Source organism: Myotis nattereri (assembly GCF_964212035.1).
Source record: "Myotis nattereri genome assembly, chromosome: 4".
Lineage (NCBI taxonomy): Eukaryota > Metazoa > Chordata > Mammalia > Chiroptera > Vespertilionidae > Myotis > Myotis nattereri.
This window is the reverse complement of record NC_138079.1, coordinates 4,292,596-4,309,097: the sequence shown is the minus strand read 5'-3', so window position 1 is coordinate 4,309,097 and position 16,502 is coordinate 4,292,596. Positions and strand designations below refer to the sequence as shown.

Below are 16,502 nucleotides of genomic sequence, written 5' to 3'. Positions count from 1 at the left end.
CGACTTACGGCAGGCATGATGTAAGAGCTGGGCAAGGGCAGAGCAGATCCCTCCACCAGGTCACAGACGCTCCGGAGCTTGGAAACCACGCGATTACCTACAAGGGGTAGAGTCTGGGTTTGAACCCAGATCCGTCTGCTGAGCGGTGCAACCACAGAATGCTGCTGCCCAGGACCTCAGAATGGACAAGTTCTCGTGCTAAAGCCAGAACCCCCAAATCAACCCAAATTTACGGTATTTCTCACACATTAAAACACAGTGAAAATGATACAAACAAGCAGAAAAATCTGACTCTAAACTTAAGTCATGCGTGTAGATTCACAAAGGGATTAATGAAAAGGAATTAAGTTAGCTTGCTTGTTTTAAGAATAATATAACAGGGGTTTTGGTGATCTTCTCTCCCATGTCCACGTGTGTCTGCAGGTGGTGGGCAGGGGAGTGGGAAGCATGTTCGGCGACATGTGGGCCCCACGGAGAGAAGACGCGAACAGTGCTGTGTATCCAGACCATGGGCTCTGATGAGCAGGCTCTGCCGGCTGAAGACTGCCTGCACCTGCTGAAGCCCAAGGCCCTCATGTCCTGCAACAGGGACATCTTGTGTCCATCGGACTGGACCGTAGGCAACTGGAGTGAGGTGAGCCCAGGGTTCAAAGGGAAGCTGGCATTATTTATCAGCCCCTCCCATTCCGCGTCAGTCCCAGTGACCCTGGAGAAAATGGTGCAGAGGCCAGCGTCGCACCTCTGGCCCATTTCCTGCATTTCCCACTGCCCAGATTTCTATTGGCTTGTTTTCTGTTCTTACGGATCTTCCTCTCCCTTGTCCAGTGGTCAGACACCTGCCGGGGAAGAGCTGGGTCTGATGGTGGGATGACAGGCAGTGCACCTGACCCTCGAAGATGCCTCTCAAACATCCATCTTTCCAGCACGTGTCAAGGCCAGCCCTGACCCAAGTTTAGGATGGCAACTGTTATTAGCCACATCCATTCAAATAAGTGATGGGTTTCCCCAAGTTAATTTGATTTAATTCTCTGAATATAACTAGAAATCAGTGGGCTCGGTCATGAAAACTTCCAGGCTTCCATTTTCCTTAGGTCACCATGGCACCTGGTAACATCAAGGCTCATGCGCCCAGGGTCTTTGGCGGAAATGGACCCCTTTATCTCCCAGGGTCCTGGAGTCTCTAGGGCTCCACTCTGCTTCCTTATGCACATTTCAGTCAACGACCTAAGGAGTGAGAAAAGACAAATGCTTTTTAAAAACAGGCAGGGCAGAACCTATCCATGGATGCTGACTCCCATAAGCTCCCTTGGGAAGCCACACGCTTTCCACAGGAATGCTCCCATTGACCGGAGTGTCTGAGGAACGCTTCTTAGAACTCACCTTCAAAGAAATGGAAAACACTGGGTTCAGGAGAATCAATTAGAAAATCAATTAGAACTAAGTTTGATGATTAAGGGACTAATGTGACCAATTCAGATAAAACCTTTTGGGTTAAAACATATTTTATTATAAGTAAACGAGATTAATCTTAATCACTTATAAAGTTACTCTGAAAGTGTTTACTGAAGAGGAGTTTGAAAGTTTGTATAAGCAACATTACCATCCCTGAAGATAACTAATTGAACACAAAAGAACTTCTCTGAATACAGCCACTTTGATGCCCTTATTTCCAAAACTCGATTTCATTAGCTCATAGTCACAGCTTGGGCTTATTTAGCTTCTAATCCTGTAAAGAATGCATTCTTGGTCATGTAGCTGAAATTTTTTTAAAATGGCAAGTATGGTCCCTGTACTATAAGATCTTCCTACCAAATGGAGGAATAGGACAAAAAGAAAAGACAGAGGTACATGTAAAGAAAATGTACCTACAAACTAATACAGGTGCACTGCCGATAGCAGCACTGATTCATGTGGACACATCAGCAATAGTCCAGAACATTCCCCCTGCTATTCCCAGGAGGGTACAATGAGAGCCAGTGTTTGTAAATTACACTGTTGTTGAAATAAGGCTGAATGGGGTACTGTGGCTCGCCCATTAAATCTATTTACCAAAAATGTTTTGGCTGCATCAGAAGCAGTTAATTTTTGTCATGTAGAATTTACTAACTGCCAGAGTCGTAATGCTTTTTAAAAGAACTGCAATTACATGTTTGGCTGAGGGGTTCTTTTTATTGTGTTCCTGTTTATGGGGAGCAAAATGATGTGACTTAATTGGGGCAAAGGACCAACATGTTGGCGTGATGGGACAAGTACTTGTGTCGGTTGTTCCAGATACAGGCCCTTGCAGGTGTGTTGTTAGCAGACAGGAAATCCAGTTTCTAGCTTCCACTTGACAGAGCAGAGCAGAAAGGCTGAGCCACTGCCTTCGTCCAGATGTTGCCAGCACAGGTGCCTGTAGTTAAATCAGAACCAAAATACTCATCAAATGGGTCTTCCTGTCTTCCCTCTGCCATCTTGCTAATGGCCATACACATTCGCCCTCAATTTCTCAAATACTCTGTTTGCCGGAGTACAATGAAATGTCTTTGACATTCTAGCTCTGCTCAGCTACTTTAAGAGAGATGACTTAGTGATCCTTGCTATATACACGTAGTGTTCATGGTCTGGATTTTGTCTTGCGGTTGACCTTAATTCCAGTGCCTGCTCATTTGGTCTGCACTGGACCTTTTGGGTCACCCTGGATGAGTCTAAAGCTCTCACGTAACTGGGCCAAAAGACCCAAGAACCGTGAGGCCCCGGGACTCCTGTAGGATGGTCCCCCCTGTACTGACCAGGGTGGGAAGAAGGAGGAAAGGCAAATCGATGAGCTGCCCTTCTCAGTCAAGGCAGATCTACCAGCCCAAACGAGCAGAGAAGGGCGGGCTCAGCTGTGTCCATGGCCAGAGCGGAGAACTAGTGAGAGCTAGAGACTTCTCCCAGGGAGGGCTTGTCTGCCCCCCGTGGCCAGCCCCTTCTCTAAGCCCAGGTTCTACCCCCAATCTCAAGTTTCAACAAGACTCGTCTCTTGGTTTTGCCCAACTTACTTTCTGGCTAGAAGGATAGAGAAGGGGGTCTCTTTATGTTGTAAACAAAGACAACGTATCTGAATTTCTAGTGGCTCCATTTTCACTGGGGACACCTCTCCAGGGACCAGCCTGTGAGAGGCAGCCAGTCTAGTGGTGAAGGACATGGTCTCTGGGACATGAGTCCCTGGGCTCAAAGCCTGGCTCGGCCACTTACTGGATAGGTAACCTCTTTGTGGTTCCTTCTACTTTGCTGTGGCTTGTTTTCTCCATCCACAAAATGTAGATCGGGGTAGTACTTAGCCTCAAGGGAAGTTATGAGGATTAAATAAATGAATATTTCTAAGTTCTTACTAGAACAGTGCCAGGCACACAGTAAACGCTACACATATAATTATTTGTAAGTAAAGTGAATAGATGGAAATAACAATAATGTCATCCATCACTTGTTGAGCGCTCTCTATACCACACAGTGTGTCTCATTTAACTTGTAAAGTAACTCCATGTGGCGGGTATTAGTTCATTGAGTCCCCTATTTCTCCTGGCAGTTAGGCTAATGGATTTAGTGGGATAGCAGTTTTTCTAGATTTTCCAGCCCTGGCAAGCCCTCATTGTACGGCCTTGAGCTAGTGTGAAACCTCTCTCCGCCTTTTCTCACTTAGAAAGACAGGGTTAGTGTAAGGCTTGAACATAATCCACGTAGCCCTTCCCATAGTGCCTGGCAAATAGCCATTGTTTACTAGATGGCAATTTTATTATCAGGCAAGAAGACAAGGGTCTATGTTCTATGCTACTCTGATTTTACAAGCCTGTCCAGCCAGTGGCACCCAAATATCCTGATGGAGTTGATCTGTGGCCTCCTTGACTTGAGGGCCATAAATCAATTGCCAAACTCAGACCCTTTTATGCACAGAGCAGTGTAAGCACAGGGCTAAGGGGCTACACGAATGTGAGAGACCTGAAAAAGGGGGGGGGGGGGGCTAATGCATTGCTTCCATAGTCACTAAAGGACACTGCCAAATCGGCCATCAGTATTTAATTACATATTAACAGCAAATACGTATCGGGCACGGACAGTATCTCGCAATGGCTTTAAGCCCCATTGTACAGGTGGAGAGACTCGGGCATAGAAACTTTTCAAAGGTCACACTGCCTCCCAGCACAGGGCCGGGATTTGAGTGCCCTGCAGAGCGTGGAGGAAACATTGAGGGGGGGTGGTCCCGGCCATGACCCCATATAGATCAGTACCGCGCTACAGGGCTCACGGAACACTTTGTAAAGGGTCGCTCCCACCTTTGATGAACTACCCACCTTAAATGGCAGGAAAGGCCCGGGATCTACATACAGGGGTGAGTATGTCTAGCTTTTCATGGGATTCTACCTGACCCAGGCGAGTGGAAATGGAGCTTGTGGGTGAGACTATGGGAGTTACAATGGGTATTCCCCACATAGAAAGGGGAAGGTTCATTAGAACCAGCTTCATGGATTGCAGAGAATGGATAAGCATTTTACATTCATTTAGTAGCATCAGGACCCTAGGAGGGATATTACTACTGTCTCTTTAAAAGATTAGGTGACTTATTTAAATGTTCGCACTCTTTGTGAATCCACTGTCCAACACTCAAAGCCCAGGGAGACTTCGTTTATACCCTCATGGTTTGTATCTTCCGTTTGTGGAGGGTGAATGGTTGGTCCTGAGCCTCAGAGGGTCTCCAGAAGAGACACAGTTCCAGGGGAACCTCAAGGCGTATAGACGCAAAATAGAAAACAGAAGTAGGTGTGAACGTTTTAGCTGCGCAGTGTGCTTCTGATCTGTCGTCGCCTGAGGGGGAGAGCCAGGCCGCTCCCCCCGGACTGCTGTCCTCTCTTCCAGTGCTCCGTCTCCTGCGGCGGCGGCGTGCGGACTCGCAGTGTCACCTGCGCCAAGAACCACGACGAGCCTTGCGACGTGACGAGGAAACCCAACAGCCAGGCTCTGTGCGGCCTCCAGCAATGCCCGTCCGGCCGGAGGGCTCTGAAACCCAGCAGAGGCACCGTTTTCAGTGGGAAAGGGCTCCCGACCTCTGAGCATGACCCCCGGCAGCCCATCCCGCCCACATCCCGCCCCAGGACGCTGCCCACGCCCACGGTGCCCGGCTCCCGGGGCACAAGCACCACGGCCGCCAGCGGCCCTCGTCCCACCACGGCCTCCCGGGAAGGAGACCTGGGTGGGACGCGGTGGCAGAACAGCTCCATCCACACCGAACTGGACACCCGCGATGCCATTCCCACCGGGACTGCCTCCCAGCCCATCCTCACGGCCTGGTCGCTGCACACCCAGCCACAGGGAGAGGATGCTTCCAATTCAGAGCCTGGTCCCACCTCCCAGGGCGGCCTCTTAGCCACAACCATGAGCGGTTCTGACTGGCCAGCTCCCAGCAGCCCCGGGGCCCGGCAGGTGCCTCCACTCTCCAGCACCTTGAGCGGGGAGCTGGACGCAGAGAGTCACAGCGGCTCAGGGGAAGCCAGTGAGCCCCCGGAGAACAGGAATGGAAGCAGCTCTGTCCTATGGACCCAGACCACGGCGCCCAGAAAGGATGCTTCAGTGGAAAGAAGCACAGACATGCCACTTGCACCTCCACCAACGCCTTCTCTTGCGGGGGCATCCTTGTGGCCACCTGTCGGCACAGTGACAGGACTGCTACCCAGCCAGGGACCTGCTACTCTCCAAACCGGGACACCCAGAGCTGAGGGGATGGTCACTGGAAAGCCAGCTACCGTGTCACTCCCTCTGCGGGGAGGCCCCCCGCCAGCACCCTCAGAAAAGTCAGTAAGCCACAGCCCCCCACAACTTCCCAGCAGCATGAACCCCACACACAGCCCTGGGCCTGTCCTCACCGAGGAAGACGTGACCAGTCTGATGGCCGAGGGCTTTCTATTGAATGTCTCCAGTTACCAGCAGCGCCCAGACCGCAGCCCTGCGCACTGGATCGTCGGAAACTGGAGTGAGGTAGGCATTCCATTTCTTACCGCATGTCCGCTTCCATCTGGAAAATAGTTAGGGCTGATGCACTCTTGTGCACATTTCAAAATGGGCTTGTCTGAAGTACAGTCTAAGGTGGACTAAGCATGAAACAATCAGGTTTATGCCCTCACCCCCCCCCCCCTTTCCTCCCTAATTCCAAAAATGGGGAAAAAAAATCTCCAGGGAAGAGAACAGATGTGGTGAGATACAGTGAAAAGCATCTGGAACCACGTCAGGAGGTCCGGCTCAGCCAGCGGTGTGAGAGTGGGGAACTGGCCCATCCCACTGAGCCTGCTTCTCATTTGCAGGACCGTGAGCCAGTGTGGGTCATCGCCAGTGCCCCTCCGGCTATAAGCTGTGATCATCCTATGATGATGGCCAACCGAAAGGGCACGTTTCATTCAGAAAGCTAACGTTTGAGCCCTTACTCTAAACCCGTCAAGTGAGAACTATTAGGATAGAATTCCAGCACCCGATCTTTAAAGAATTCTATAGCTCACGGTATCAATTATTTACTTTCTGGTGGGTGTGTTCGCTTATATTCAAAAAGATCATGTTAGCTTGTTAAAAGAATTAGAATATGGAGGGAGAAAAAACTTGTGATGAAAAAATGCCGGTCCCTATTGTCAGGCTGCAGGAATTGGCGTGACATTTGTTTTTCCATTTCTAGGACCCCTTCAATCCTTGGGGCCATCAAAATCATTTCTCACCCATTAGAATTTCAAATGCACAGTATGTGTACTTGTTAAAAGTAATTTGACAACTCAAAGGAGGACTTTGTGGCAAAATAACCGCATGTTCAAACTATTCAGCATTTTTATGATATTTCATGGCTCATGTTTGTAGCTAAAAGGAAGTGAAGTAATAATAGCTAATACAAAAAAGACCTTTAATTTACAAAGCATGTTCATTTCCAAGCCACTTTCATATGTAATCTTTTAGTTTTTCCCTTTTGACAGCCCTGAGGAGCATCTAGGGTCTGATTAATACCAATTTATAAATAGAGAAACTAAGGTATTCCGTGGTTCAGTAACTTGTCTAAGGACACACTTGTCATTTGGATAATGAATCTTCTTTTTTTATTATAATCTACTGTCTCTAGTGAATTTCAGCACCAATTGACAATTTAGCTGTATAAATTTTTTGGTATGAATTAATCATCTTGGGTCATAGAATTGACTACATTGGTAATAAACAGGTAAATTCAAACTTTCAAAATTTTTTGTTTACATTTGAACTCTGTTTTCACATTGATTCATGTTTGATTTCTTAAGTAACTATTGCATTTCCTGTCTGTGGAGCAGCATCTTACCATCTCCATTTGCATGTGGAAAATGCAGGTTCTGGAGGAAAAGAGATATTCATGCTTAGAGTATGGAGATTTCTGACATTTTACTCATATTTCTTTCCATTAGCAAAGTTCTAATGGGCTCTAGTGAGGAGGATGTTGACAGGGAGCATTTATAAAGCATGTCCCATGCTTCAGTAGCATGGTTTTGTGCTAATTCACACGAATTCCCACATTTAATCCTCGCCACAGCACAAGGAGATTGGTCATATTTGTCCATGTTAGAGATGAGGAAGCTGGAGCTGAGAGACGTTGAGTAGTTGGCCTGTATCACACACCCCTGAGTGGTGACACATTTTGATTATATTCTAATCAAGATACACAGAATTAATTCCATCTCAGATGTCATCCTTTGACTTTGACAGAAATAAACTGTCTTACTGAATACATTGTAGTTCACCAAAAATTTATCAACCTCGCGGGAGCCATTGAGAGCTACCAATTCCAGGGAGCTTGGCTGGGGAAGGGAACCGGCCCAGAGTGCAGTTTTCCAGAGCCACACACTTGGCAGGCGCTTCCCTCATGACCAGGCGTGGGGCCTGCTCTGCTTGAGCAACTTAGGAAACAGAATGTTTAACCAGAACTGTCCATTGCCACAGCAACGCCAAATAACAAGCAACCACAACACCGCAGTAAACACTGGTGTTTGTTCACGGTCTGTGGGTCAGCTGGGAGGTTCTGCTATCGGGGCTCAGCTTAGCTGGGCTGAGTGGCCGATCACCGTCTGCTGGAGAGTCGGCTGAAGCTGGACGCGCTGGGATGGCTTTGGCCAGGTCACCCCACTCGGTTCCACATGATCTCTCATCCCACAGCAGACTAGCCTTGTTCCCATGGCGGAGACGGGGTCCAAGAGAGAGGACTGAAACCAGCAAGGCCCCTTGAGAGCTGGCACAACATCACCCACTGCATTTTTTATATTTTATTGATTTTTACAATATTTTATTGATTTTTACAGAGAGGAAGGGAGAGGGATAGAGAGTTAGAAACATCGAGAAACATCAATCAGCCGCCTCCTGCACACCCGCTCCTAGCTATGTGCCGGCAACCAAGCTACATGCCCCTGACCGGAATCGAACCTGGGACCCTTCAGTCTGCAGGCCGCTGCTCTATCCACTGAGCCAAACCGGTTAGGGCATCACCCACTGCGTTTTGTCCACCAAAGTCACAGAGCAGTCCCGATTCAAGAGCTGGGGAACTATATTCCACTAGCTGCCGGGAGGAGCTGCGAAGTCCCATTGCCAAGCACGTGGTGTGAACAAGGGGTCGCTCAGTGCACTTCAGCTGTCATTGTCTCTGTTATAGACACATGGTCTAGTTCAGGGGGAAAGTGCTAGGAACTTGAGAGATACAAACCAAATGACAAACAACCTCAAGGAGGGGGAGGAAGGAGCTCCATGAGCCCAGTGGAAACAATGATGGCCTAGGCCAGCCATGGGCAAACTACGGCCTGCGGGCAGGATGCCCATCGGAAATGAATAAAACTAAAAAAAAAAAAAAGACCGTACCCTTTTATGTAATGATGTTTACTTTGAATTTACATTAGTTCACACAAACACTCCATCCATGCTTTTGTTCCGGCCCTCCGGTCCAGTTTAAGAACCCATTGTGGCCCTCGAGTCAAAAAGTTTGCCCACCCCTGGGCTAGGCTGTTTTCTACTCTGCCCTTTCTATGATTCTACAGTGAATTTATCTGTCACATGTGTGTTCTAACCCAAGAAGTCACACAGAGTGAAACATGACATGATATGGAGGGTGAAAATGCAACAAGAGAAATTAATGTAAGGCTGGTTTTTATTCATAACTCATCAAAAGAAACTTCCAAAAATGTCATAAATGGAACTCCCATCCCTTTTCTTTATTAGCCCAGAGCTGTATTTCTCATGCCCCGAAACAGCCCCGCCTTCCGAGGATGGGCACGGAAGAGGGGATGCAAGTCAAAGCAACCATGTGAAAGAACCAGGCACGTAGGATACAAGGAATTATAGGGGGAACGTTTGTGCAGCTTTCAAGGTGACCCTGTGCTAAACCTGAGCTATTTAAGAGTTATAAACAAATTAAAACATCATGTGAGGAATGGATTATGCACATGGCAAACGGTGATTGATTTACTCACCGCCATGGGGTCCAGGAGTGAAAGCATCCTGTCATAGCATCTGTCTAACTCCACGTGTGGTCTGAGGACCCCCGGCACCTGCATCCCCTGGGAGCCGGTTAGAGCTGCATCCTCTCCAGCCCCTCCCAGACCTCCTGAGCCAGCACCTGCCTGTCACAGCGGGTCCCGGTGACTCCCACGGACACTGGCGGTGGAGAAGTGCCGCTGTAGCAATATTGTACTGCGGTTTAGAAGCAGAAAATCCTAGTCTTACTCCTGGGGCCAGCCAGCTCCCCAGTCTGGGTGCCTTTATAACAATGCCCTTTGCACCGCAGTGCGTGAGGAGAGCCGCGCTGAGATAAGTGACAGCGGTGGTGGAAGAGGTGAGGTGGGAGGCAGGTGTGGGTCTGACGTCACTGGAGCAGCACTGGTGTGAAATGCGGCGGTTTGGCACTGAAGCCAGCATCATTTCTTTTTTAAACTTTATTGTTGAAAGCGTTACAAATGTCCCCTTTTTTTTGCACTGGCTTGTCCTCCCGAATATCAATCAGGGATTCTCAACCGCGGCTGTTGATTAGAATGGGAATGACTTAAGTTCCTCATGCGTGGGCCCTGCCAGCTGAGATGCAGCCGTTTGCCGGAGCCGGGGCCCCGTGCTGGTATTTGTTAAGATTGCTGGGCAGTTCCAGTGAGCAGCGAGACTGGGCACTCGCCTGCAGGTGCCGGTGTGTCTGGGGAAGCCGGCTCAGCCTCTGTGTCCTGCCCCCCCCCCCCCACAGTGTTCCACCACGTGCGGGCTGGGGGCCTACTGGCGCCGCGTGGAGTGCAGCACCCGGGTGGATTCCGACTGTGCGGCCGTTCAGAGGCCGGACCCCGCCAAGAGATGCCACCTCCGTCCCTGCGCCGGCTGGAGAGTGGGAAACTGGAGCAAGGTAACGGACCAGGCTCAGTGGTGGGGGGGTTGTGGGGGGGGGTGGTAACGGACCAGGCTCAGTGGTGGGGGGGCTGTGGAGGGGGGTGGTAACGGACCAGGCTCAGTGGTGGGGGGGCTGTGGAGGGGGGTGGTAACGGACCAGGCTCAGTGGTAGGGGGGGTTGTGGGGGGAGGGTGGTAACGGACCAGGCTCAGTGGTGGGGGGGTTGTGGGGGGAGGGTGGTAACGGACCAGGCTCAGTGGTGGGGGGGTTGTGGGGGGAGGGTGGTAACAGACCAGGCTCAGTGGTGGGGGGGTTGTGGGGGGGGTGGTAACAGACCAGGCTCAGTGTTGGGGGGTGTATGTGAGGGGGAGGGTGGTAACGGACCAGGCTCAGTGTTGGGGGGGTGTAAGTGAGGGGGGGGTGGTAACAGACCAGGCTCAGTGTTGGGGGGGTGTATGTGAGGGGAGGGTGGTAACGGACCAGGCTCAGTGGTGGGGGGGGTGTATGTGAGGGGAGGGTGGTAACGGACCAGGCTCAGTGGTGGGGGGTTATGAGGGGGGGGTAACGGACCAGGCTCAGTGGTGGGAGGGTTGTGAGGGGGGGGGGTAACGGACCAGGCTCAGTGGTGGGGGGTTGTGGGGGGGGGGTGGTAACGGACCAGGCTCAGTGGTGGGGGGGTTGTGGGGGGGGTGGTAACAGACCAGGCTCAGTGTTGGGGGGTGTATGTGAGGGGGAGGGTGGTAACGGACCAGGCTCAGTGTTGGGGGGGTGTATGTGAGGGGGGGGTGGTAACAGACCAGGCTCAGTGTTGGGGGGGTGTATGTGAGGGGAGGGTGGTAACGGACCAGGCTCAGTGGTGGGGGGGTGTATGTGAGGGGAGAGTGGTAACGGACCAGGCTCAGTGGTGGGGGGTTATGAGGGGGGGGTAACGGACCAGGCTCAGTGGTGGGGGGGTTGTGAGGGGGGAGGGTAACAGACCAGGCCCAGTGTTGGGGGGGTGAGGAGGTCTTACGGAAGCATTTGCTATAAAGTTGGTTCTCTCCTCCCTTCCCCCATCCCTGCCTCCCTCTGCCTCAGTTCTGTGAGAAAATTGTGGGTGAGTAAATCCTAGGCGTGGCCATAGGCCCACTACCCTGCGGACAGTAGTCTTAGCACAGGCAGAGTGTGGATTAGCCCGTGTGTGTATCTCCCTGTCCTTCCCCTCACCGGGTGAGTGACACCTGTGGAGTGAGTTGCTTGTCCAGCATGCAACACTATTTCTGAATTACTTACTTTCACCATTACAAGTAACAAGTATACGTTATCTCATGCATAAGCAAATCATGGCCCAGCAGCGGCTCACAAAGCCAGTATTACCTTGAATCTGCCAGACTCAAAATGAAAGCTGAACCGCAGAGGAGAATTTGATCTTTAAAAGTGCCGATCGGGCTGTGGTTTTGTTGTCTTTGCTCGTCGGGCTGCCTGCAGAGTTCTTGTAAAGGCTGCATCACCTCGCATGGGTGCTCGGGGCCACTCACCAGGCTGACTCTGCTTCACACCAGCCCCTGGGGACCTCCACCCTGGCTGCCTGGCACTGGTCCGCGGTGAGTTGAAAGCTGCCTGGCTGTAGGCGACACAGAGGTGGGGCCTGGCATGCACCCGTCTGCCAAGCACACAGCCCCAGGTGCCCTGCAGGCCCGTCTCCTCTCTGGGGAGCCACTTTCCCTCGACCAGCAGCACTGCGGGCGTCTCACTGACGCTCTGGGTCCCCGGCAGACGGAGCTGCAGACAGGAAGGTGGAATGTCCTTTCGCTGCTCTCCCGACTTTTCCAGAGTGAGGCTCTGGTCTTTTGGAAGAGGGTGGGGGGCTGGGGGGTGGGGGGAGCAGGCAACTCCCTGAGAAAACTGCTTGGCCTTCCTTTGCCACCCGCCAAGCCCCGCCCTCCGTGGCATGCCATTTCCTTTCAGGGGGGAATGCTGGTTCTTGTTTCTTTCTCTACCAACGCATAACAAACTCGGGGTCCAACAAGCACTAAACGCTTGGCTATAAATCCTCTTCCATATCCAGAAAAATCTCAAGAAACATCTTCTACCTCTGAGCAAGTCCTGGAGGCCCACTTTCCCATCACTGGGACTAGCCCTTGGTCCTTCCCGTGGAAATTACACGGCTCATAAGAAGGGCAGACGCGTGGAATAGATCACACGTTGAAAACGTCACTCCAGTTAAAACCCTAGGGGTTCCAGCTGGTGTAAAGCCCGGATGAGAGACCTGGGAGCTCTTCTCTGGGGCCAGACCCCCCCCCCCCTCCCCGAGAAAGCCCTGCTCTGCCCGGCATCCCTTCCCTGCCTCTGGATCCCTCCCTCATGGCCGGGAGAGGGAGTACTGTTAACCCCGCAGCATGCTGGGTGGCTGTAGATGTCTCTACATGTCATCAGCTTCTGTGGAATGTGGTCCCCACCACAGCTCAAGTCTAATCCTCAGGGTGACACAGTCTCATCAGTACAGAGAGCGTCTCTTCTTTCGGGATGGTAGATACACCCAACATGAGAGACACCATTGAGCTACGGACGGTGGTTTGCGCTGACTTCTGTTTTTTCTGACGATCAGATGTTATGGATACTGCGTACGTGACTTCTCTTTTGCCTGGGAATGTTGGTTTCCATTTTATCTTCAATTCTTTTTTAAAAAATGTATTTTTATTGATTTCAGAGAGGAAAGGAGAGGGAGAGACAGAAACATCAATGAGAATCATCGATCAGCTGCCTCCCGCACACCCCACACTGGGGACTGAGCCCACAACCCAGGCGTGTGCCCCTGGCCGGAACTAAACCCGGGACCCCTCAGTCCGCAGGCTGACACTCTGTCCACTGAGCCAAACCAGCCAGGCCTTTATCTTCAAGTCTGATGATGAAGAGAGACTGGGTTTTGACTCCCACTTTTTAACCAAGACATAAGGGTGCCAGAAGTTCCGACCACACACTGGGAAAGATTCTTAGTTTCCCTGTTCCATCAGGATTTTTAGCTCATTCAGAGGCAACCCCGCAAATCTAAGTAGGAAAGTGGGCCCCTGGTTTTGCTTTAAATATCCAAAGGGTTTAGGTTCTACCAAGTTGACAGGTTTGCCTTTTCACAGATACTTTCTCAGAGGGAAGAATCCTAATTTTCCCTTGTACCTTCTGCATTATCCCACCAATACCTACCCAGGTCCAGGGACACTTTAATGCTTATAGGACTGCAGGGTGTGCTGCAGTCTCACCTGAACCCACAGGTGTCACACCTGGGGCCCCCGGGTTTCTCACTGTGATTGTTTTGAATTGCACTTGTTTCATCAGCTGTGTCTCTACCACTGTGTGCTTGCCGGAGCCTCATACCACTGCTGTGGCTGTTTTCTCACGCGTGACGGTAGAATGAGATGTCACATTTGGGTCTCTAGCTTCACAGGGTGTAGAAGTCATTTTCCAGAATGCACTTGCTTCCTCTTGATGCATTCGTCTGTCCAGAACCAACCGGGACTGCAGTCCTCAGGTTGTCCCAGAGACGGACTTGAGGAAAGTAGTTCTGCAGAATTGAATCCTGGGAGCCGCACTGGGCTGGGCATCAGACACACCTGGGTGGGTACCTTCTCTCCCCGGGTGGCCGGCCAGCATGTGACTCTCGTCCATTCATCTAACATCTTAGGAGCTTTAGTTCGCTCCCCTCTGAAAAATGAAGTGGAGGCTATTACTCTGCTTGCCTCAGAGAGTTATTTTAAGGATCAAAAGAGAGAATATTTGTGCAACGACTTTGTAAATGGTGAAAGACTGTCCCAGGGAAGCCCTGGGGGAACTCTAAGCTCAAGGTAAAGGTTAGGACTGGCTCTCATGTGTTTACTGACCTCTGGCTTCCGGGGACTGCAGGCCTGTGGACAGGCGACAGTGGAGTAAGTCCTGTCAACCAAGTGACGGGCTCAAGCAGGCGTCCTAAGCAGACAAGGCACTCAAAGTGTCCATGAACTTGGGAGGACTTCACCTACCTTGAGCCCTGGCATTTGCCAACTACCACTATGCACCCAACGCTGCACAAGAGCTTTCGATAAACAATTTAATTTTCACCCAATACAGACCCCTCTTTATAATTCCCACGGAGGAGACAAAAGCTTGGTGTGCACACACTAACACCCGATCACACAGGTCGCACTAAACTCTCTCAGTTTTAAGAAGCCACCCCCGGAGGAGGCATCATCAGTGTAATGACAGCTTTCCAGAGGAAGGGGAGCGCCGCACAGGAAACATGCACCCCAGCTGGGAGAGGCACGGCAATTTCAGAACGTCAAACCCTGTCAGAGGAGGAAGGTGCCTCTTGTGGAAGAGCTACAGTGCTGACACGGACCAGCTTGAAACCCTCAGTGGGTGTGACACCAATGCCAGGCGGCACCCACGGCTCCCACCTTCCTGAGTGAACGTCTTTCTGTCTGTCCTGCTTGTCTCCATGGTTACTACGTTTTACAGGTTGTCGATGGCAGTGCTACATATTTTTAGATGTGAATTTTTTTTAAAATATATTTTATTGATTTTTTACAGAGAGAAAGGGAGAGTGACAGAGAGTTAGAAACATCGATGAGAGAGAAACATCGATCAGCTGCCTCCTGCACATCTCCTACTGGGGATGTGCCCGCAACCCAGGTACATGCCCTTGACCGGAATCGAACCTGGGACCTTTCAGTCCGCAGGCCGACGCTCTATCCACTGAGCCAAACCGGTTTTGGCTAGATGTGAATTTTTACAAATGAATTAATTAGGGAAAGAGCCTCTGTCTTGCTAAGTACAAAGAGTCCCCAACTTTTATATGTAACATGTTCCCAGGAACATATATCAAATCCCAATGTGCCAAAGTCAGAACCTAGACTTGCGTGCCATAGGGGAGCTTCTGGCCCCAGCAAGCAAAAACTGAGCAGCAGGAAGGCGGATCCTATGCTGAAAATCTCTGCGTTTGTTTTGTCTTGGTATCACTGGTTGAATGGCTAAACCATCACCCTCTCTTGACGCCCCAGGGGGTTCCGGTTAAGGGATCCCTAAAGAGGAATGGCAGGTAAATCGGAGCCATTGGGACCACAGGAAGCATGAACCCAGACGCTGGAGTTGAGGACTGATGTCCAGACGGGAGGCTTCTCCCGTTGCCCACCGCCCCTCTGCTCTAGCGTTCTGACCGACTTCCTAACAAGCCTTCCTAACCGCGCCTCTGCCTGTGCCATTCTCTCCACCTGGAATGTCTCCCATCCTGTTTTGCCAGCAGAGAGCATCTGCTCATCTTACATGACTCAGCCCCAGCCTCGGCCCTTTATCCCAGCCTTTCCTGACCTCCTCAGGGACACAGATCCCTCCTCCTTTGTGCCCTCACTAGATCATGGACAGCCTATGACATAAAGCCTTTATCGCTTCTACTCATTGGTGTCATTTTTCCCTGCTGCTAGATTGGGATTCAGAGCCTGGAGCATAACAAGTGCCCCATACTTGGAGGAAGTGGGGGGGAGGGGGGGAGACAGATGGAAGGGCGAATTTTTATGCTGTTCAACTTAGAATGTGTGGAATGCATTAGTTGATCTTAAGGGTCTCAGGAATCTGTAGCATAAGGAAAGGAACCAAAAAGAATTTTTTTCTGTCTCCTGGTTTAGCATTTGGCATGCAGCTTGAAGAGCACTAAAGTATTCTGAAATCAAGACAGAGGACAGATCTAGTGACCCCACACTTAACACCCTCTAGCATGTCAGGATAGTTTAATCATCCGGCTTATCCTTCTAAGACCATGAGAACAGAGGCTTGGAGAAGTGATTAACCCACTGGCCGTGCAGCCGGTTGGTGTCGGGGTGGTAATTGTGTGCAGTCTCCTGCCCTCCTGATCCTATGTTAGTTAATCTCACACATTGGAACACCTGTGTGAGTTTCATAAATTAAAAAACAACACAAGCCCTAACTGGTTTGGCTCAGCAGATAGAGCGTCAGCCTGAGGACTGAAAGGTCCGAGGTTCGATTCCGGCCAAGGACATGTACCTTGGTTGCGGGCACATCCCCAGTAGGGGGTGTGCAGGAGGCAGCTGATCGATGTTTCTCTCTCATCGATGTTTCTAACTCTCTATCCCTCTCCCTTCCTCTCTGTGAAAAATCAATAAAATATATTTAAAAAA

The 16,502-nt window shown here is 50.7% G+C and overlaps 1 protein-coding gene across 1 annotated transcript in view; it reads left to right on the top strand.

Moving 5' to 3' along the window:
- ADAMTS12 (ADAM metallopeptidase with thrombospondin type 1 motif 12) overlaps positions 1–16,502 on the top strand; it is a gene marked incomplete at both ends in the record, with an annotated part of 181,821 nt that overhangs the window by 150,774 nt on the left and 14,545 nt on the right. Inside the window, 3 exons of the mRNA XM_081090333.1 lie at positions 424–634; positions 4,876–5,991; positions 10,226–10,378. Of these exons, the coding sequence (XP_080946459.1) occupies positions 424–634; positions 4,876–5,991; positions 10,226–10,378 (1,480 nt within the window). The remainder of the gene's footprint in view (positions 1–423; positions 635–4,875; positions 5,992–10,225; positions 10,379–16,502) is intronic.